Consider the following 24120-nt stretch of genomic DNA (forward strand, 5'->3'; position numbering starts at 1 on the left):
TCTGAATCTAGTTATCGGAATCAGGATTTCAAAACAGTCCGGTCTAAAGAATAATCATCCTTAATTTTTGGATGTCAACCGAGCTTTAAGATATTTTTTCTACTGATTTTTAACTAATAGTCAAATAAATTATTATTGTTGACAAAATTTTGAAGTTAAACCGGGGTTACAGCTTAAGTTAGCCTCCATTGGTTCCGTCCTGATCACTCGTGCTCTTCATGCCTGGCATGCAGCAGTGACTCAGTGTGACTTGCAGAGTTGCAGTCATGCATTATATTATTTCTCAAAACTCTCCCAAATCTAGAAAGAAGATGAAAGGACCTCAAGTTTCAAGGCAATCCTAATTTCTAATTGACTGGCAACAAGATCTTGGTTGGTTTCTCTAGAAGACCAACTGCTAACCAAAACTGATTCCTCCATTTTTTTACAACTTGGTACCACAGAGGATTGTGTATTTTAAGAGGGTTCCTAACCAGCTGCTTAACTTATTAAGGGATGAGAATGAGATACACAACATGATGTCGCCCATGCAAGATAAATTTTATTAAATATGTAGTGGAGTATCTATGATGAGCCATGAAGAATAATTATAATTGTAGCTAGTTGTTCTACTCATGAAAACTAAACCAGCTACCCATTTGATGATATAATAGCCATATAAAATTTGTCATTGATGATTTAGTTATCTATTTTGATCCCCTTTGATCATTTATATTGGCTTAGTGGCAGAAATCATTACACAAAAATTCGTCCGGTAGATCTTTTTAATCGAATTGAACCATTGATTCATCACGCTTTGATAATGACTCTATACGGGGACCTGGAACGACGGAGGATAAGCCCTTACGGCCTTACCACTAGATTATCTTATCACACTCTACACTGCCGTTTAAGTAAACGGTGATCTTGGCCATTTTCTACATAATTACCTGCTCGAGAAAGGGGTTATGAAAAGGAAAATTGCAGGACAGAAAATGTAACTAGTTATGCAGAAGTCTAATTGTGAAGTCATGCATTACATATGTACTTGGCACATAAAATGTGCATAAATATGTACTAATGTTCACATTCTGATATCAATTCCTTTCCTTAGCAACAGTATAATGAATTATTCCTTTAATGTTGGTATTTAAGAAGCAATGATTTGTATTTTTCATTAGATCCCCATATAGAGTCATTATCAGATCTAGAGTCAGTGACAGAAAATGACTTTGCAATAGTTGGCATTCATTGATTATACACAGTATGTTAACACACTTCTTTCCCTCTTGTATGTATATTTATATTTTATCTCCATTGTCCTGAAATGATTGTCATATATCCAGCTATGTAGACAATTCATTCCTCCAATCTTGGCTCACCATTACTCAAAGTTGCATTCCTTCCTCTTTCACTCAAATTAATGAGCAACCTTTAGTTAAAGATAAAGGGTATTTTTGACATATGAATAAAGAAGAGAGAGAGAGAGAGAGAGAGAGAGAGAGATCACCTTTACTTTTTATTTTTCTCTCATCTGAACTTTAAAATTCTGTTTTTTCATCCAACGGCTGTTTCTTCTATTCTTCCCACACTTTGCCTTTCACTTTAATTTCCTTCTTTTTCTTTCTTTCTTGACAGATATTACACATATGAATTTTAAACCAGTTTTCATAGAACTATATTTAATCATCTTCTCTTCTTGAATGCATGACTAGGAAAGAAGAAAAATAAAAAACAAAAGCAAAGCAAAGAAGATTAAAAGGAGAGGCTTAGCTTCTTCCTTGAACTTGAAGACTTCTTTTGTTCTTGAAGATGTTTGATTCTTTAACTCTCTACACACTTGAAGTTTCTCAAATTCTTACAACTTTTGGTTCCTTTTTTACAAACTCCATTACCTTCCAAACACTTGCAGCTCTTTGTTTCTTCTCAAAGTCCATCCAAACTCATTTTCCATAGATTTTTTTGAACTAAAAATGGTACCTTTTTTTGTACTAACACTCTTATCTATTGTAAGTACCTCTGTTTCATTCTCTGTTAACAATGACTTCCATGCTTTAATCACTCTCAAACAAGGCTTTGAGTTCACTTCTCCAGTTTTAAGTACATGGGATTCTTCAAAACCAGGCTCATTTTGTTCATGGGTTGGTGTCAAATGCTCTGAAGAAAGAGTCATTTCTCTCGAATTGTCGAATATGAGTCTTGGTGGCTCTGTTTCACCTGTCGTTTCAAGTCTTGACATGCTAACTGAGCTTTCACTTGATGGAAACAACTTCACTGGAGAGATCAGGATATCAAATTTGAGTAGCCTTCGAGTTTTGAGAATATCGAATAATGTGTTTAGTGGGAGCATGGATTGGGACTACTCAAGCCTAGCAAACTTGGAAACTCTTGATGTTTATAACAACAATTTTACTTCTCCACTGCCTCATGCAATTTCAAGTCTCAAGAAACTTAAGTACTTGGACTTGGGAGGAAACTTTTTCTTTGGAAAAATCCCAGAAAGTTATGGAAGTTTGATTGGCCTTGAGTACTTATCTCTCGCAGGCAATGATCTTCGCGGTAAAATTCCAAATGAGTTGGGAAATTTAACCAACTTAAAAGAAGTGTACTTGGGATATTACAATGAGTTTGAAGGTGGGATTCCAAAGGCTTTTGGCAACTTGGTAAATCTAGTCCACATGGATATTTCCTCCTGTGGATTGGTTGGTCCTATTCCTCCTCAGTTGGGGAACTTGAAGTTACTTGACACTCTATATTTGCACATCAATGCACTGTCAGGTCCAATTCCAAAACAACTTGGAAATTTGACAAACTTGGTTAATCTTGATCTTTCAGCCAATGCATTATCTGGCGAAATTCCATACGAGCTCATTCGCCTCCAAAAGCTCAAACTTTTGAATCTTTTCATGAACAGATTACATGGATCAATTCCTGATTTTGTTGCAGACTACTCGGATTTGGAGGTTCTTGGGCTGTGGATGAACAACTTCACAGGTATAATACCGCGGAATTTAGGCCAGAACAGGAAGCTAAAAGGGATTGACTTGTCTACAAACAAACTCACTGGTACAATTCCTCCAGATTTATGTGCTTCAAATCAGCTCACAGTCTTGATTTTGCTCCGAAATTTTCTGTTTGGACCAATACCAGAGGACTTGGGCACATGCTCAACTCTTGTCAGGGTGAGATTGGGAGATAATTACTTGAATGGTAGCATTCCAAAGGGCTTCATTTACTTGCCTCAGCTGAACTTAGTTGAGTTGCAAAACAACTACTTGGCTGGAACAATATCCGAAAATGGAAACTCTTCGACAAGTCCATCAAAAATGGAACAGCTGAATCTGTCAAACAACCAACTTTCAGGTTCTCTACCAGCTTCTTTTTCAAACTTTTCATCCCTCCAGATACTTCAACTTGATGAGAACAAATTCACTGGTCCAATCCCTTCCTCATTTGGTGAACTCCAACAACTATCCAAGCTTGACATCAAGTTAAATTCTCTTTCTTCAGAAATCCCACCAGAAATTGGAAATTGTATTCACTTAACTTACCTTGACTTGAGCCAAAACAACCTTTCTGGTCCAATTCCCCCACAAGTTTCCAATATTCGGATACTTAACTACCTGAATTTATCGAAAAATCAGTTGAGTGAGACCATTCCTAAATCAATTGGCTCCATGAAAAGCCTCACAACGGCTGATTTCTCGTTCAACAATTTCTCAGGAAAGCTACCCGAATTAGGCCAATTTTCTTTCTTCAATGCTACCTCGTTTGCTGGTAATCCTCAACTTTGTGGATCCTTGTTAAACAATCCATGTAATGTCACAAATATAACAAGTCAGCCCGGAAAATCCCATAGCAACTTCAAGCTAATATTTGCGCTAGGCCTACTGTTTTGCTCTCTAGTTTTTGCAGTTGCAGCGATGTTCAAGGCCAGGTCATTCAAGAAAAATGGCTCTCATTCTTGGAAAATGACAGCGTTCCAAAAGCTCGATTTCACAGTTTTCGATGTCCTGGAATGCATGAAAGATGGAAATGTCATAGGAAGAGGAGGAGCTGGCATTGTGTACCACGGAAAAATGCCTAATGGGGTCGAGATTGCAGTAAAAAAGCTTGTTGGGTTCGGTACAGCAGGCCATGATCATGGCTTCAGAGCTGAAATTCGTACGTTAGGCAATATTCGACACAGAAACATCGTCAAATTGCTAGCTTTTTGCTCAAACAAGGACATGAATTTACTTGTTTACGAGTACATGAGGAATGGAAGCTTAGGAGAGGCTTTGCATGGGAAAAAAAGCGGAATCTTGGGTTGGCATTTGAGGTACAAAGTTGCTATTGAAGCTGCAAAGGGACTGTGTTATCTTCACCATGATTGTTCACCATTAATCGTACATCGCGATGTGAAATCAAACAACATTTTGCTGAATTCAAGCTATGAAGCTCATGTTGCAGATTTTGGATTAGCAAAGTATCTGATAGATGGTGGTGCTTCTGATCAGTGCATGTCTGCAATTGCTGGTTCTTATGGTTACATTGCTCCAGGTACTTACAAATTCTTACAAGTTCTCTTCTATTTTTTCGAAGTTCTTTAAATTTAGCATCTTAATATAGGGTTGTTAGACTTGATAATTATGCATAATTAACATGAACACCTTAACATAGCTAGCAACTATAAATTTCATTCAAATAGTCTGCAATCATATTGTTGGGTAAGGCATGCAAGTCCTGTTTTATGAGTGCTCTATACCACTTGAATACCCTTGTCCACTAAAAGGATATATATTATAAATAATAGTGTAGCTAGTGACCATAGAAAACGAATGATTCTCACGAGTCAACTGTTTCAACATAATTGAATCGGATTGAATAAACACAAATATATAAGGTTGTTTCATTTAAGGTATATTAGCTGTACACATGCTTAAGAACATGTATCCAAAGCACACGAACGGTGACGAACCCAGAATTTCAAAATATTCGGAGCTAAAACATAAAATATAAAATAGTTCAGACTACGTAAACTTACTAGTGCTTTTATTTTACGAGTTCAGTCGAGACTTAAGAGTTCAGTCGAGAATTAAGCCTACTCAGTTTCCGAGTTCCTCCAAAATGCACCAGATGCATGAATACGAACATGAAAATGAGATGGGGCTATATTTGAGGACAAAAGTAGTACAATAAGAGAAGAGAGTGGACCAATTTACACATCAAATTGACATGAATGATAATCAGAAGTGGAGCACACAGTAAGGCTATCAGGTTGATAAGAATAGATTATAACCCTATGTTCAGCTAAAGTGACAGGGTCAAACAAACACCCATCATTTTTTAGGTTACATGATAGAATTTTATGGGTAAGCACACCGGATCATATCCACTTAATTTTGTGGAGAATGAATAGTGGGGTCCAGCTCTTTGTTTATGATCAGAAAATCTGATGAGCTAGAACTGACAGGATCTGACATGGGATAAATGTCGAAAGTTACAGTGTCGGGTATCGTGAAAGGTGACTGACGTGCCCACTGTCACTTCCACCTCATGCATTCCCCCGCCTGTAAAGCTCTCCGAACCCATAATCAATTTTTAAATAAATACATGCACATAGTTAAGAGAACGAAGATATCAAGAAACAGTTTGGATCAAGACATGGTTAACGAGAATGAGAATGCAATTTATTCTTATTTTCGTTAATAGTTTGAAATATCAAGCATCAAACACACCAAAATTATAAAAAATATGTGCATTTTAAATTTAGTTCCGCGTTTGATGAAATCTTGGAAAGAAGGAATATTACAACCAGTGACGGGATAGGAATTTTTTTTTAACTATTCTCATCCTTTTTTATCATCTATTCCTAACTGCAATTTTCATTTGGAACTCATAATTTTGTAAAATAAAAAATGTATAACTTTCACTTATAAATATTATCCCAATGAAAAGACTTTTGACATCAAAAAACTTTAAGCAGGGAGCAATATTTTTTTACAAAAATTAAGGGGGGTCATTTTTAGTTTTTATATAATTTAAATATACATATTTAACTAAACTAAAAATTTAAGGGGGTCGGTGACCCCTTACCTCTTAAAGGATCCGCCTCTAATTACAACTCAAGAGTTTAAAAATTATAACTTAGACAAATGTGTAATTTGAAGTTACATTTTTGTGCTTTAAGGAAGAAAGCTGAGGCTCACACTGAGCAGTCACTAACTCTCCATTGTCAGTCTAATGATTCATTGATTGGCATGTTTTACATTTGCAGAGTACGCATACACTTTACGAGTGGACGAGAAAAGTGATGTTTATAGTTTCGGAGTCGTTCTTCTTGAACTCATTACCGGTCGTCGCCCTGTGGGAGAATTCGGAGATGGTGTGGACATTGTTCAGTGGGTAAAAATCACAACAAATTTCCGCAAAGACCAAGTAAATCAAATATTCGATTCGAGGCTAACAACAGTGCCTCATGAAGAAGCAATGCACTTATTTTTCATATCCATGCTATGCATTCAAGACAATAGTGTCGAAAGGCCAACAATGAGGGAAGTGGTTCAAATGCTCTCAGAATTTCCTCGTCACACACCAGATTATCAGACTTCATCTTCTTCCGTCGCTTGCCAGAAATCGAAAAAACCCGAAAATGAGGAAGCTTGCACTAAGAATCGACAAGATCTCTTAGTATAAGAAACTTGGAACTGATTAGAAGTTTATTTTGTTATTATTTTTGTTTATATATTGGGTTGGTTTTGTGTTATATATAGCCTTGCAAAGTAGAGCTGCAATGTGCAATGTAGTGGGAGAGTTTGGGTCAATTAGTATAGGAATAATTATGCAAATGTACTTTGATTATGAGGGTGGGGTTAGTTCAAAGCTAGCTAAAAAGCATGCAAGCTTGATTAATGAGGGATATATAATATATATGTGTTTTATTTGTACATTTATATTATTATTTGTGCTAGGGATATATTTGTGCTAGCTTGTTTGATGTCTCACACATATTCCAACTGAAAGCAAAAAATGTACCAACATGAACAGACTACTATAGTCTATAGAATTTGATGTCAGAAAATATATAAATTATTATAATAGAATCTATATATCTTAATGACTACTCCTTATTTTACCCGTGGGTAAATAAATTTACTCATGACCCAAATCCTATATATTTTGCTATATCCATGAACTATCCAATTAGCTTCAATTGACCCATCTTAATTACTATTTACCTATTTTTGAATTTCAAAATCCATCTATCTATGGAAAATAATTTTAAAAAAATCAAATCATGCATAATTTTCTCATAAGGATATTTTTTGAAATTCAAATTCAAATTAAGATATTACCATGATTTTCTCATATCACTCATTATTTGTTAACCAATACTCCTTTATTTGTAATATTTTTGAATTTTGAATCTCAAATTACTTATTTATAGAAACTATCACTAATTTATTACTTGATTTATGCATTCAGTTGAATTAGATTAGATTGATATATACACATACACAAATTCAAACACACGTATAATCAATTAGTTTTCTTCACACAACTTTCAAATCTCAGAATCTCATTCATCTCTCTCTCTTTTTTGCAGGTTACATGCAAATTCTCATCGGGATTCGTTTGATTTTCATGTTTTACAGGATGATGAATGCGAGATAAAAAGCAATCACAAGAATTCTCACTTTTAATCTTACAAAAGGTTCGTAGACCAACTGTTTGATTAAAATTCTTAGAGAATTTCAACTCTTGGTATTTGTTTTAAGTGTTTGTATGTGTTTTAGAGTAGATACGTATTTTGTGCAATAAGTTTTGTGAATTTAATTATTTTAAATCGTGAACGGAGGTATGTGTTTTTATTATACAAATTGTATGTTTTTTGTCTAAATTTTATGCTAATATATGTTTGTCCTCATATTTTTGTTCACATCCGTCGTTTGTACTTATAATTTTGAAATTATATTTTGATTTACAGTTTGTTTTCTAATTATGCTATCACAATGGAGATACCATGTCAAGAATCATGATAAAGGAAAAAAGAAGTATGGTAAAAAAGGTGAAATTCGTAATCTCTCTTTACACGGTTAGTAAAGTTGATTTGTATTCGTAGTTTTCTAAAGAACAATGTTGCAAAGTTGCACTTTTCGGTAGCTGAGGCTACTTGAGACCCTTTTTTCCTATATAAGGAGTGCTATCTTAAATTAAGTTTTCTCTCTCCCATTTTTATGTACCCAATTTTCTTTGATTTTTTTGTTACTTCTTGATTTGTTCATTCTCTTTTCTTTTAATTTATTGTTGTTACTTTGGTATAACTTAGTTTTGATGTATATGATTTTAAATATTTTGAACTAACAAGTTTTAAAATGGTGAATTTTTCAGATTTGTAGCCGAAAACGTGTATCTTGCAGAAGATGTGAAAGTTCTCAGCAAAATCGAAGGTTAATAACTGCATCTATGTCTTTAAATTGATGCTATAAGAGACTTGTGTTAATGCTGTAATTCCTATTGATTTTGAGGTAACTTTCTTTAGATGCATATGAGATATTTGTAAAATTGCTCTATAATTAATATAAATATCATTGCATGTTTGATAAAATGCATAGAACAAATTTGCTGATTCGTCTCCATAATCTCTCTTTTCTGTGATCTAATTATTGGCTAAATGTATTGATTTTAAATGTTTATATAGATATTCTTTAGTTAGATTTGTTTTTGTTTGCACAAGAGATTGATATGTTGATAAATTGTGCAACAGTGTTTACAAAATTGTGAACGGATGTATGTGTTTTTATTATACCAATTATATGCTTTTTTAAATTTCTGGATTGAGTTTTGCAGATTGATGAATGCGTGTGATTAACAACTCCAAGAATTACTAAATTTTAATTTTACATACGGGTTTGTAGACTAACTGTTTGTACGCCAATTGTTTGATTTCAAATTTCAAACATGTAACTCTTCTTTATTTATTTTTTTATTTTTGTTTTTATATTTCTTCCTCTTCCTGCAATTTATTAATACATGTTTGTACATATTTATCTGCAAATCCATTATTTGTTTGTTATATTTTTAAAAAAAAATATTTGACTTTCTTTGTATGTTTCAATCTACAGAATAAACGAGAAAGGATATCAAAAGAGGTTTCATGTCAAGACTAGAGTTATCTGTGACGTTTTAATTGTAAGATTACTGTTTACTATCTTTTGTATGATCCTTAGATAAGATAAGTTTGTTTTTATTATCTGTTTACTAGAGTTCTTGAATCTTTTATTTTGAGGCTTTTTATTTGAGTCTTGAAATTTCACATGTTACGTGTTTGACTAAATGCTCAAATCAGGTTTGACGAAATGAATTTGAGGCTTTTAATTTTGTTGAAATTTATTGCAGGTTAAATGCTTTGGTATATTTAGAAATTTTATTACAGGTTTTTACCACAATCCTTTAAGCTTCTCAATAAAATTTAACCGGACATTATATCATCACGTGATCTATAATTTTCAATCTTACAATATATTTTGATTTCAAAATAACTTGCTATGTACTTTTAGTCTTACAGAAAATTCAAAGTTATACTTCTGAACGTATAGATTTTATATGTTTATTTTTTATTTGTGCAGCTTGGGATGATGTGTTGATTAATCATGCAAGAGTGGTTATAATGTCGTGAATCAGTGTATCTGTTAGCTTTATAATCCGCACATTATTTAGTTTTAACATACAATTTGTACACTAATGGTGTGTACCAATGTTATATACTAATAGAGCTGTTCGCGAACCGAGCCGTTCGCGAACAAGCTCGAGCTCGGCTCGTTAAGGGCTCGGTTCGGCTCGGTTCGTTAAGGGCTCGAACTCGAACATAAAAATGTGTTCGTTAAGAAAATGAGCTCGAGACGAGCTTTTGGCATGTTCGGCTCGAGCTTGGCTCGGCTCGAAAAAAAATAAAAAAATAATTATTTTTTATATATTTAATTATTATGAATTTTATTCAGATTTTTTATAAATATTTTTAAATTATTGAACTATACGAATGTCAAAAAATATATATTTTAGTAATTTGAAAAATTTCAGATATTAAAAATTAAAATTTTAATTTGATATTTTAATAATTAACAAGTGGTTTGACTACTACTTGTAACTAGTATTAATTTCCTGATTGGTGTTTCAATTTTTTGAAATTATTTATAAATGATCCAACCGTACGGATGTGAAGATCTATATATTTAAGTGATATAATAAAAAATTTAAAAAAAATAAATAAATTTGGTTTGCTATTTTAAGAGTTAACTAGTAGTTTGACTAGTACTTCTCTCATATTAATGTTTCGATTTTTTAAAAATATTTATGAATGATCCAACCGTACGGATGTTAATATTTATATATTTTAGTGAAATGACAAAAAAAATTTAAAAAAATAAATGTATTTGATTTGTTATTTTAACAGTCAACAGGTGTTTTGACCTTTACTTGTAACTAGTGTTTAGTCTCATATTAATGTTTTAATTTTTAAAAAATATTTATGAATGATCCAACCGTACGGATGTTAATATCTATATATTTTAGTGACATGATAAAAAATTTAGAAAAAAATAAATGTAATTGGTTTGTTATTTTAACAGTCAACCGGTGTTTTGACCTTTACTTGTAACTAGTGTTTAGTCTCGTATTAATGTTTTGATTTTTTAAAAAATATTTATAGATGATCTAGCCGTACGGATATTAATATCTATATATTTTAGTGACATGATAAAAATTTTAGAAAAAAATAAATTTATTTTGTTTGTTATTTTGACAATCAACCCCTTGTTTGAACAGTACTTGTAACTAGTGTTTATTCTCGTATTCATGTTAATATTTATAGATGATCCAACCGTACGGATGTTAAGATCTATATATTTTAGTGACATGACAAAAGGTTTAGAAAAAAATAAATGTATTTGGTTTGTTATTTTAACAGTCAACCGGTGTTTTGACCTTTACTTGTAACTAGTGTTTAGTCTCGTATTAATGTTTTGATTTTTTAAAAAATATTTATAGATGATCCAACCGTACGGATGTTAATATCTATATATTTTAGTGACATGATAAAAATTTTAGAAAAAAATAAATTTATTTTGTTTGTTATTTTGACAATCAACCACTTGTTTGAACAGTACTTATAACTAGTGTTTGGTCTCGTATTCATGTTTTGATTTTTTAAAAAATATTTATAGGTGATCCAACCGTACGGATGTTAAGATCTATATATTTTAGTGATATGATAAAAAATTTAGAAAAAATAAATGTATTTGATTTGTTATTTTAACAATCAACCGGTGTTTTGACTTGTACTTGTAATTAGTGTTTAGTATTGTATTAATGTTTCAATTTTTTTAAAAATATTTATGAATGATCCAACCGTACGGATGTTAAGATCAATATATTTTAGTGATATGACAAAATTTTTAGAAAAAAATAATAGTATTTGGTTTGTTATTTTAACAGTCAACCGGTGTTTTGACCAGAATTTTTTAATTCAGCTCGGCTCGGCTCGGCTCGGCTCGACTCGGCTCGGCTCGGCTCGACTCGGCTCATTTTGATAGAGAAAGCTCGTGTTCGGCTCGGTTCGACTCGGCTCGATTTCGTTCGTTAACGAGCTCGAGCTCGAACACAGGTTTTTGTTCGTTAAGAAAGCTCGGCTCGGCTCGTCAGAAAAAAAATTAAAGCTCGGCTCGGTTCGATCAAAACTCGGCTCGGCTCGGTTCGTGAACAGCTCTATATACTAATATAAGATGATTCTGTCTAACATCAAATTTTTTAATGTGAAAGAAACCACTGCTCCTGATGCTTCACTTCCTTTGAGGCCATGCTACAGAGCTCTTGGAAGAGTTTTCATCAGGTAAGATACTTTCAACTCTGTTTATTAAAAATTCAATATCATCAGCAAGGAAATTTCTACTATTGTACTTGAACTGTTTTACAATAACGATTGTTAATAAATTAGTTTCATGGCTAATAACCAAAGTATCCAGATATTCCACTCGAAGTACATAATGCAAGTGCATGTAAATAATGTAATATGGATTGTTAAATTAATAAGATTGTATCATGCGGACTTGGTGACTGGCTGCATAATAATTTATGTGCATGCCTTCTATTATTTTTAAATTCACTTCTATATTTGCCTTAACATTTTGTTGACGCCTTAGCAGTTTGGTCTTGAAACCGTATCTTACTTTTGCAGTAATTTGCACATCTTGATCAAAGATTATGTAATGATCTCATACATCCACCAGCCGTGATGAAAAACATAAAGTTTAATCTATTTATGTGATTGTATGCAAGCTTTTTGATGTTTGAACATGATGTACAACAAACTTAATCCTTTTTGCAATATTTCCTATAATCTACCAATGCCTAACAAACAACATAATTAATTCAATAATTTTTACTTTTTATATGGCTGGTGTTCTTGTGTTGGTTAGTGTTGAGTCCTATATGCTGATTATGAGTTTGTCCGCGGTTGTACTCTAGGCAAGAAGGGCATGGAAGACACTAAAAGCATCAGTGAAACTCCAAGCGCGGGTAAGAGGCCACATTGTGAGAAAGAAGAGTACACATATGCTCCAGCTGATGCAAGCGACGGCTAGAATCCAGGCTCGGCATGTGCACATCAGGCTTACACTTCAGAATCATCATGTTCTAGCAGCAAGACATCCCACTCGCACCAAACTGTATGTCCTGTTTCTCATATAAACTTAAAAGAAAGATATAATTATCTGAGAAGTTTACATTTACTTGAGTATCTTCTCTTTCTTTTATTATATTTTTAATGGACTTTGCTTCAAATTATGGACTGATAACAGGGAGTCGCACCTCATGAAACATTTGATCACCAAATCCATACATATGGTAAAAAAACATTATCTTAAATCAAGGTATGTAATTTGTCTTCTGATATGATAACTGAATGCAACTTTGATCTTAAAGTTGTATATTTGACTCTTATTTTTCAGATTTTGCTGAAGTAATTTTGCTCTTGCAGCTGTTATTATTTCTCCAACTAAAAAGGAGGAAAGTACTAGGACTGCTGCAGTTAATACTATTAAATTGCATTGATATTGCACCTTGTATCATGTATCATGCGAAGAAGTGCTGTTGCAATTGGTAAAGATGGAGGAAGCTAATGCTAGAGGAATCATATTTCAGTGTTAGCGTCGTTGATTTTTGCTAATTTATCACTACTAGAAATAGTAGATACGACATCGGTGTTTAGACACCGGCACGTAATGCACCCGATGTTAAAAGTTTTTTTAGCATCGGTTTTTAATTAAGCGATGTTGAATAAGAATTTTGACATCGGTTTCTTATACTAGCCGTTGTCTATGTTTGAAAATAAAAACTTCCAAATATACGTTTTTAACTTTGACATCGGTCATTTTTACAAACCGTTGTCCATGACCAATTTTAAAAAAATTAAATTATCTTGTGATTTTCCCCCGTTTCAGTGCCAAAATTTTCCCCCTTTTTTACAGAAAAAATTATTTCCCCCCTTTACACATATTATTTCCCTCTGTCCGAAATTATATCCCCTCTTTGCTCACACCCCCGATTCTCTCTCTCTCTCTCTCAAGACGGCAACTCTCTCTCCCTCTCTGTCAAACCTCAACTTCATCTCAAACCCTCCAACTCTCTCCCTCATCTATATGATCTTTCTCTCCTTTCTCGCCATTCCTTTTTATAAACCCTAATTTAGAACTAGTACAAAAACCCTCCTCTCTCATTGTTCTCTCCTTTCTCACCACTCCCTCTTACAAACCCTAATTTAAAACTACAATAACGACACTAAAAATTGATCTAATTAAGCATCAAATCCAGCTTCAAATTGGTAAGCTTAGTCCTTGATAGTAGCTTTAGAGCTTGAAAGGAGCCCTGGGTTTCATCCGATTAAGTTCCAATTTTAAAATTGTTTTAGTAAATTTTAATTTTATAGATGTCTATATATATATATATTTATTATATAGTTGGTTAATTTATATGTTTACCCCCTCTCTTACCTTCTTTCTCCCTCGTTCTTTTTTTTTTTATGTTTTACTTTGTCTCTCGATTGTTGCAGGGAACTCTCTTCCATATGGTTTCGAGAAGCTGTCATATGGCTCTGACAAGTTAGAAAGAATAAGTCTATGCGGGCCAGGTGTTTTAACTTTTTATGTGTAAATCTGAAAAATTTGTATGTTTATTAGAGATATTGATGCATGATTTATTCACTTGATATTCATAGTGTTGCTGATAAGAGGAAAGAGGCGGCCGAAAGTACTCTTAATGTTTACAAGGCTGCTTAGTAAATATGTTTTATGTTGTGTAATTGACTTTTTATGTATATGTTTAAATCATTAGTCTTTAGGATCTCTAGTTATTTATAATGTTGTTAATATTGTGACACTAATTATTTTGAGGTCGCAGATGAAGAAGAAGCGTTTCACTTCAAAGAAACAACAATGTAAGTACAATATTTTACGGATGTAGCTGAAACAATGTTTCTATACTTGATATTTTTATCTCCATTTTGGTCCGTGTACCGGAGCTACATATATATATAAATTGAAACTGAGAGTAAACTAGAAGTCTATTTCTAGTTTACTTGTCACTTTTGATCTATTATGGAAAGTTTGTTTTTATTGTAAATTTTTCAAATGTAAGGAATTGTAACAAGAAGGCCACTGGTTTTGTAACTATATAAGGTGGAGGGGGGTTCAGAATATGCAGAGTTTCTTCATGCTCCCAAGAAAAGGTTCTCTGATTTTGGTATGTTTTATGTAATCAAGAAAGGAAATGTTGTTATTATTAACAAGAGTTTCCTTATCTTTTCATAATCTGCTTCCTACAATTTGTTTTGTTATCAGTCATGTCTATATATATTCAGGTTCTTTCCAGCTACTGAAAATTGATAAATGTCCTTAATCAACTATACATGAAATTGTTTTAATCCAAATGCGGCTACTGTGCGTCAGGAGATTTCAGATGAAACAGGTCGTGTAACAGGAAATCCAAGCAAATTTCCAACCATCCAATCCAACTTAGCATATATTCTCCACATGGTAAGTATTGCTAGGACATCTTCTGTAAAAATAGCCCTAATCACCAAGAACGACTCTTAAACACCATTACAAGTAATTGGCCAGTATGCATTTGGTGTGATATCTTTTCCTATTTTTCTTTATTATGCATAATAGTTATAATGCGTATAATCCATTCTTCTTAACCCGGTCTACTATTTTTGACATCCAATATAAATGTCATTCTATTATTATCTTTGTCTGGTTAAATACTTTTCTGTTCATTTATGTTAACTTCTTGAGCACATTTTTTTGTTACAGTTGTGAACTTAACCCTTATTGATCTTCCTGGGTCGACAAAGGTTGCTGTAAGTAAGCACGATGGATTTACTTTTTTCTATTCAGCATTCGCAGCTTCTCTGTTTATGACAACATAATGCAAGTTAATGGAATTTACAGAGGGACAGCCAGATACTGGACTTTATGCTGTAATTTTTTTATTTCAGGTGGTTTATTTCTAAAATGGGTGGAATTTCAGTTGATGATGAATGAACCCTGGTATTAGTTGGATGCACTGGCAATGGGAAAAGTGCAATAGGCAACAGTATATTGCAGGAGGATGTATTTGTATCTGATGCCGACTCATCTGGTGTTTACTCGCACCTGTGAGATGCGTACAACTGTCTTAGAAAACGGCCAGACTCTTAATGTTATTGACACGCCTGGTATAGTTTCTTTATAGCTGTCTAGTTGGACTTCCATAGTTCTCTACTACAACAAACATATAGTTTCCTTTAAGCTTAATTTGATCTAATAAATCTTACGCAATACATATGGCAGGTTTATTTGATTTTTCTACAGAAACAGAATCCACTCTTAAAGAGATTGCTAAATGTATCAAGATGGCTCATGATGGTATTAATGCGGTTCTTGTTGTTCTTTCGGCCTAGAGTCGTTTCTCATAAGGTGAAGAGACAGTCATAAATAGCCCGAGGACTCTGTTGTAATAGGTGGAAAAAAGACAAAGTCTCCTGGTGCTACATATATATATAAATTGCAACAGGTTGTTTTTTTGGACAAGTTTAGTGTCAGCTTGCATGCAAGCCAAGATGGGGCTTTAACTTTAGATTATTATAAATCTAGTTGTCCAACAGCTCTTGAGATTGTGAGGAAAGAAATAGAATATGTTGTGCTTTCTGATCCCCGTAATGCAGCTTTGATTTTATGTTTATATTTCCATGATTGTTTTGTTCAGGTTAATATTCTTTAGTTGTAGCGTTCATCCACTCTGTTAATTATAATGTACATTAAGTGATGGCATTTCTTAGCTATAAAATTTTGCTTGCTTCTTCTTAGTAGTAAGAGAATAACCTGTAGCTAGTACTGATTATTGATGTGAATACTTGCAGAGATGTTATAGTTCAGTTTTGCTGGACGATACGTACACGCTTAAAGGAGAAAAGAAAGCTTCCATTAATCATCATGCATTAAAAGGCTTCGATATCATTGATCGGATCAAGAATAAGCTGGAACAGAGTGCCCTGGAATAGTCTATTATGCTGAAATCCTCACTGTAGCTGCATGAGATGCAACTATTTTGGTAATCAAGAACAATTTGGAACTTTCTGTATGTGAGAATGAAGCCGCTATTGGCAAAATTTGAGCTAATGTAATGTTTTCACTTGTTGATCTTTGCAGGTTGGTGAACCTTATTGGCATATACCTCTTGGCAGAAAAGACTCAAAAACTGCAGGCTAAGAACTTGCAACGTCAAATTTACCCGGAGCAAATGAAGGCCTTCTGTCTATGATTTCTAAGTTCATGTATCAAGGTCTATCAGTCACTGATTTAGTAGCTCTTTCAGGTAAACTTGGACTTAAGCTCCATCTTCTTAATTCTAATTTAGATTGCTTATCATGTCTGAGGTATTTTTCCATATGATGTTATATAGTTGAGTTCCATCGATCGTTATGCAAGAGTTTATAAAAATCTGACTCATCTCCAAGTTAGGTAAATAGTTAAGGATGTTTGTGGTTAAATATAAGTTATGGTTCAATCTTGTTAAAAAAAAGTATTAGTAATGCAAGAGAGCTCTTAAAAAAAAGTATTAGTAATGCTGATGGAAGGGTGGCCTGTGGTAAGTCTTCAGTTGACAATGAATCAATTGTAAATTGTCTATTATATATTATGTAGCTAGGAATTATGTGTTTTTTTACTTTTATTAGGTAGCTAGAAATTATGTGTTGTTTGTGTGCTATGATATTAATTTATGATCCGTTATCACTGTTTCAGGTATCATCGGCCTGCAGGGTTAATTTGCTCCTCTTTGGTTTGATCATGCAGAAGTCAGACTCTTCTATAGTTTGTCGAAATTGGGTTGATTGACTAAATTGGATGGAGTTGTCGGAATTTAAGAATAGGGTACTTAAAAATTAGTATAGTATGAGTTGGTCAATGGAATGCTTGTATTTTATTTGAAATGTATGTATAGTATGGTATGAGTAATATTTTGGTATTAGACTTGTAATTTGGATGAGTACATTTATGTTTCTGTTTGGATATTTTTTGTTGGGATGTTGCATTATTTTGGTTCCCTATGCCTGTAAATAGTACCAGGATGGCATGCAATTTATAGAACATTAACATCACAATGGTACATGTAAACTGATGTAAAAAATGTACAAAAGACATCATGTAAAATAATATTAAATGAAAAAAAACTAAAAAACTGATGTGAAATAGTCATTTGACATCGGTTTTGAAAAGAAACTCAATGTATTTTAAGTCAAATAACATCGAACTTAAAATGAAGCTGATGTCTTAAATTTTACAATATTAAAGAGTAAACATCAGTCGGAGAAACTGGCTGATGTTAAATAAAAAGATTTAACATCGGTTTCGTGAAGAACACCCATGTCTTATCCATCATTTCACATCAGGGGCTAATTTAACCGATGTCTGATCAAACATTTCACATCGGGAAACTAATCTAACTGATGTCTGATCTAGCATTTCACATCGGTTTGTTCGAAAGAATTTTAATAATTGGTTTTTTAGAGCTCGTAGGTTTCATGTTTTAATGGATAAATACCTCATAATATACTCATATTCACCTAGAAATACTGTAATATAAGCTGAAATTTGTTGCAAAGACACCACATTTAATATTAAAACCGATGTATAGCACTGTAAAAGACATCGGTTGTTAACCGATGTCAAAGGCTGATGGCATTTAACATCACACGCGAAGACATCGGTTCAGATTTTTTTTAACATCGGTTCTGAACCGATGTCTGATGCCATATTTCTAGTAGTGTATAGCCTGTTGCTTAGTGAACTTCAATTTTCTAAATTATGTCCAAGTTCAGTAATGTAAGATTGTAATAGTAAAGTAAATAGTCAGTGGGTTCTTTTCTAATATATTTGGTCCAAGAGTATGTGATAATGCATGCTATATTTAACAATTATATTAATGTCTTCTTCGTCAGGTTTGAACTATCAGGACTTGTTGTGTTCTATTTTAATATATCAATTGACTTTATAAAAAATGTACATTTTATAGTTACAGAAATTGGGTAGTATATAAATAATAAATTTAGTACAAGTTTATTCATTTTAAATTTTATTAAAAAAAATCATATTAAAAAGTATCATAGTATATAAATAATAAATTTAGTTTATATGCATACTTTTTATTGTAATTAACTAATAAAATTATTAAGTTCATTTAAATTATGTTAAAAAAATATTATGAAGATAAAAGTGAAATTTCAAACTATGAAAAGTTTGGATAAATTATGTAACCTTATGTAATAATTCTTTTTAAGGTAAATTATCTTTTGATATTAAAATCTCAAATATTGAATGAATTAATGAAAATCTCCAAAAATTTAAAGAAGAGATATTGTGATATATATGTGATATTTTTATGCATTTCAAATTATATGCATACACAGTTTACATTTTCGAAGAATTATATTTATCTGCATTTTAAAATTATTATTATATTTTATGTAATTTTAAATTTTTTAACAGCAAACTATGTCGAGAAAAGAAATATTTTAATTTTATAATATTTTTTTCAAAGAATTAATTTTATAATGCTTAAAATAGGAGGTGTCAATGTAAGGTGGATATCAATAATATTAAAATGAATTTTTAATAAAAAAAATCCGTTAGAAAAATAAAATTAATGCACTAATGTTCACTTTTGTAAATTGTATACATCAAATATAACATAGTGGATGTCAATTAATAAATTTTAAAATAACTTATGTAGAGTATTTATATTTTTTTTTCAAAATTTAAAGTGTGAGGTGTCGCCCTAAGGTGACCCTCGAACTAAAATGTATATCAAAATTCAGCTATTTTGAATATACCTATATAATTTTCATTTGTCTATTGTATATATTTACCTTTTTACAATTAATGTAATTTATATAATTTTAATTTTTTTTATATCAAACTGTGTCGAGAAAATAAATATTTTGATTTTATTATATTTTTTTTGAATAATTAATTTTATAATGTTTAAAATTGGAGGTGTAAGTTTAAGGTGGCTATCAGTGATATTGAAATGAATTTTATTAAAAAGTTTACATTGCAAAATAATTTTAATGCACTAATATATATACTTTTGCAAATTGTATATATCAAATATAACATATTAGTTGTCAATTAACATATTATAAAATAAGTTATGTAGAGTATTTATATTTATTTTTTCAAAGTTTAAAATGGGAGGTGTCGCCTGAGGGTGACGCCGAACTAAATTGTATATCAAATTCAGCTATTTTGAATATAACTATATAATTTTCATTTGTCTATAATATATGTATACCTTTTGACAATTAATGTAATTTTGTAATTTTAAATTTTTTTACATCAAATTGTGTCGAAAAAAGAAATATTTTAATTTTACTATCTTTTTTTTGAAGAATTAATTTTTTAAAGTTTAAAATTGGAAGAGCCGGTTTAAGGTGGCTATCAATTATATTAAAAAAAATTAATAAAAAGTTTTTGTTGCAAAATAATTTTAATGCACTAATATTTTACTTTTGAAAATTGTATACAAATTGTATACATCAAATATAACATTGTGGTTGTCAATTAACATATTTTAAAATAAATTTTGTAGAGTATTTACATTTATTTCTAAATTTTAAAGTGCGAGGTGTGCGACGCTGAGTGATATTGAACTAAATTATATACCAAAATTCACCTATTTTGAATATAACTATATAATTTTTATTTGTCTATAGTATATATTTACCTTTTGACAATTAATAAAATTTATGTAATTTTAAAACTTTTTACATCAAACTATATCGAGAAAAGAAATATTTTAATTTTATAATCTTTTTTTTTCTTCAAAGAATTAATTTTATAATGTTTAAAATTGGAGGTTTTAGTTTAAGGTGGCTATCAGTAATATTAAAATGAACTTTTAATAAAAAAAATTATTGCAAAATAAATTTAATGCACTAATGTATACTTTTGCAAATTGCATACATCAAATATAACATAATAGTTGTCAATTAACATATTTTAAAATAACTTATGTAGAGTATTTATATTTATTTTTTCAAAGTTTAAAGTACGAGGTGTCGCCGTAAGGCGACGCCGAGTGATATTGAACTAAATTGTATATCAAAATTCAGCTATTTTGAATATAACTATACAATTTTCATTTTTCTATAGTATATATTTACCTTTTGTCAATTAATATAATTTTTGTAATTTTAATTTTTTTACATCAAATAGTGTCGAGAAAATAAATATTTTAATTTATTATCTTTTTTTAAAAAGAATTAATTTGATAATGTTTAAAATTGGAAGTGTCGGTTTAAGGTGGCTATCAGTAATATTAAAATAAATTTTTAATAAAACATTTTCGTTGCAAAATAATTTAAATGCACTAATGTTTTACTTTTGCAAATTGTATACATCAAATATAATATAGTGATTTTTAATTAACATATTTTAAAATAATTTCTGTAGAGTATTTACATTTATTTTCAAAGTTTAAAGTGCGAGGTGTCGCCGTAAGGTGACGCCGAGTAATATTGAACTAAATTGTATATAAAAATTCAGCTTTTTTGAATATAACTATATAATTTTTATTTGTCTATAGTATATATTTACCTTTTGACAATTAAGGTAATTTATGTAATTTTAAATTTTTTTACATCAAACTGTGTCGAGAAAACAAATATTTTAATTTTTTTTGAAGAAATAATTTTATAATGTTTAAAATTGTTGGCGTCAATTTAATATGGCTATCCTCTTATCTCTCACATTATAAGGTTTGTCCATATGCTATTTCTAAATAATAATATCTACTTTATTATTTAGGCTACACTCTTTTTGTGTAAATTTTTCTACTAATATATATGTGTCCACATGGTTTGTTTACATTCATGTTCATAGTTGTTACTTACATATTTGTTGAAGGTTACCTTATATTATTAACTCTATCCCGGTGTCTATGAATGAAAGGTTTAGGTAGAAAGATAGTTTTTTATAGCATAATTGTTGAATCATTTAAGGGGAAATTATTTAAGGAGCTATTGGACCAGTCAAGAGAAAAGGTACAAATTTACATCTTCAATAGTTTGGATCAAGAAAAGGAAGTCATGTTGGAGAATCAAAATTTGTGTCGACGGGTATTTCAACCATCCTTATAGTACTTCTATGTCATCTGTGTCGTTTTCAAACCTGATTAGCTTTTGATAACGTCATATTTTTTGTTAGAGCTCTCATCTCCCTTTCTAATCTAACTAAAGTAGGTTATAAGGTTAATATCTAAAACAAGTGCATATACTACATTTGTTTATGTAGATATTTGGTTATTATTGTAATTTCGTCAATATTATTTTGTGTATGATGCTTCATGCACGGATAATCTTAGATGTATGTGAAAATCTTAAACATGATATCAGTTTTAAGCATGTTGAAGGGGATTTTGACTCACCACAAGAAATTTGGTTATCTAAACAATTTGGTAATCATCACACGCTGCTCAAGCATAGGGGAGTGAAAAAATGTGGTATCACTAATACACATCCTACATTATTTTTTTATTACTTATTCTTCTATTTTTTTTATTTTGACTATTAGTGGCAAGTTTAAATACAACATATCTTATAAATTTTTCAGAATTTAATTTTTTTAAGGGGAACTAATGAATATGCTTTCTATCCGGGTGATTATGCTATCGATGTGCGTATTTTATACCTATATCACTTTCATCACCCTCAAATGCAAGTTACGCGTGACTGGTTATATTGTTTCATTTCTTACTGTGCTAGACACAATATTCATGAAACAAGTTTTCTAAACTCTCAATTATATTCTCTGTGATTACAATTCACAGAGAATATTGTGGATACACAAACTCTCAGTCAATTTATCAATAAAAATAGTGCATATATGTTTAAAAGTTGAAAATATTATATAACTTTATCATAATCAACTTCGTTTAACTGTACTATATATTCACATGTTAGGGCTCTCAACCTATACTCAAACATCAGAAGAATATAATAGAGATACACATTCTTGATTTTCTCAAATATACATTGAAGTTTCATATTAATTTATGAAGTTTCTCCTCTTCTTGCATTCAGATTTGAACGACCATCGGCATTTTTCCGCTTTGGATGCTACTCAAGTAGCTTGGACATTGAAGGTTTGAGCGACAAGAATGTGGATATCAAGGAATAACCGTGGGGAGGCAGTCAGGCACAATCTTATTCTGTTGGACTGTGAGGCGTGATTTAATTATATCAGTTACATTCGAACCATTGTTCACATCTATTGGCGCATACTCTGCATATTAACATCCTAATTTTATTCCTGATGATTAGAAATCCTGATTTCTTCTACAACAGGATATGAATCAAGATCAGGATATGTTCCTGGATTTCTCCTTCATCAGGATATGAATCAGTATCAGGATATGAATCCGGGTTTGTTAGCATCAGGATTAGAATTAGGATGTGATTACAATCTTAACTTTCAATTAGATTCTCCATGACTACAATTCACAAAGAATATTATGGCTATACAAACTCTCAGTCAATTAATCAATGAAAATAGTGTATATCTGTATAAAAGTTAAAAAGATTATGCAACTCTACCATATTCAATTTCGTTTAACTTTACTATATATTCAAATGTCTGGGCTCTCAACCTATACTCAAACATCAAAAGAAGGTAATAGAGTTACACATTTTTGATTTCCTCAAATATATATTGAATTTCCATAGTAACTTATTAAGTTTCTCCTTTTCTTGCATTCAGATATAGGCGACCATCAGCATTTGTCCGCTCTGGATGTTACTCAAGTAGCTTGGACATTGAAGGTTCGAGCGACAAGAATGTGGATATTAAGTAATGACCGTGGGGAGGCAGTCAGGCACAATCTTATTCTGTTGGACTGTAAGGTGTGATTTAATTGTATCAGTTGCATTCGTACCACTTCTCACATCTATTGGCGCATACTCTGCATATTAACATCCTGATTCTAATCTTGATGCTGAGAAATCCTGATTTCTTATGCAACATGATTTGAATCAGGATCAGGATATGAATCAGGGTTTGTCAGTATCAGGATTAGAATCAGGATGTGATTACAATCTTAACTCTCAATTATATTCTCCATGATTAAAATTCACATAGAATATTGTGGCAAATTCAGCATTAGGAATAGAATCAGCATGTGAATACGTATAGTATATTGTTTCATATCTATGTTTTTCGCTAACTTTTTTTTAAAAACATTTGCAGGACACACATATGCTTGCAATCATGCCATTAGCTATTTGTAATCAATTTGTGATTTCCATGACATCTACAGTTCAGGAGGCTTCCAGTAAATCTTTTAGAAAACTGGAGAATCATTTTGCAAATTATAGAGCATTGATATGGATCTGTGTTGATAAAAGAAATATTTTAATTGTATAATGTTTAAACTACGAGGCGTCGCAGTAATATTAAAATACTTTTGAATAAAAAATTTCCTTTAGCAGAATAATGACTTTTGTTTTAATGCACTAATTTATATTTTTTGTATATGTATTCAGGTAAAATATTGTGATTTTCAATTCAACAG

General features: G+C 31.4%; 1 protein-coding gene and 1 long non-coding RNA gene across 2 annotated transcripts; both read left to right on the forward strand.

Annotated features, from left to right (window-relative positions):
- Positions 1-1540: 1540 nt before the first annotated feature.
- On the forward strand, positions 1541-6908 carry LOC141668085 (uncharacterized). Its single transcript, XM_074474777.1, has 2 exons — positions 1541-4521; positions 6239-6908. The coding sequence occupies exons 1-2, from the start codon at positions 1953-1955 to the stop codon at positions 6655-6657; spliced, it is 2988 nt and encodes a 995-aa protein (XP_074330878.1). The 5' UTR covers positions 1541-1952; the 3' UTR covers positions 6658-6908.
- A 456-nt stretch (positions 6909-7364) lies between these two features.
- Positions 7365-9305, forward strand: LOC141664293 (uncharacterized). Its single transcript, XR_012551948.1, has 4 exons — positions 7365-7675; positions 7949-8029; positions 8353-8411; positions 9087-9305. It is a non-coding gene; the product is annotated as an uncharacterized LOC141664293 (long non-coding RNA).
- Positions 9306-24120: the final 14815 nt, after the last annotated feature.

The sequence above is a fragment of the Apium graveolens genome, chromosome 6, assembly GCF_009905375.1.
Source record: "Apium graveolens cultivar Ventura chromosome 6, ASM990537v1, whole genome shotgun sequence".
Taxonomy (NCBI): Eukaryota; Viridiplantae; Streptophyta; class Magnoliopsida; order Apiales; family Apiaceae; genus Apium; species Apium graveolens.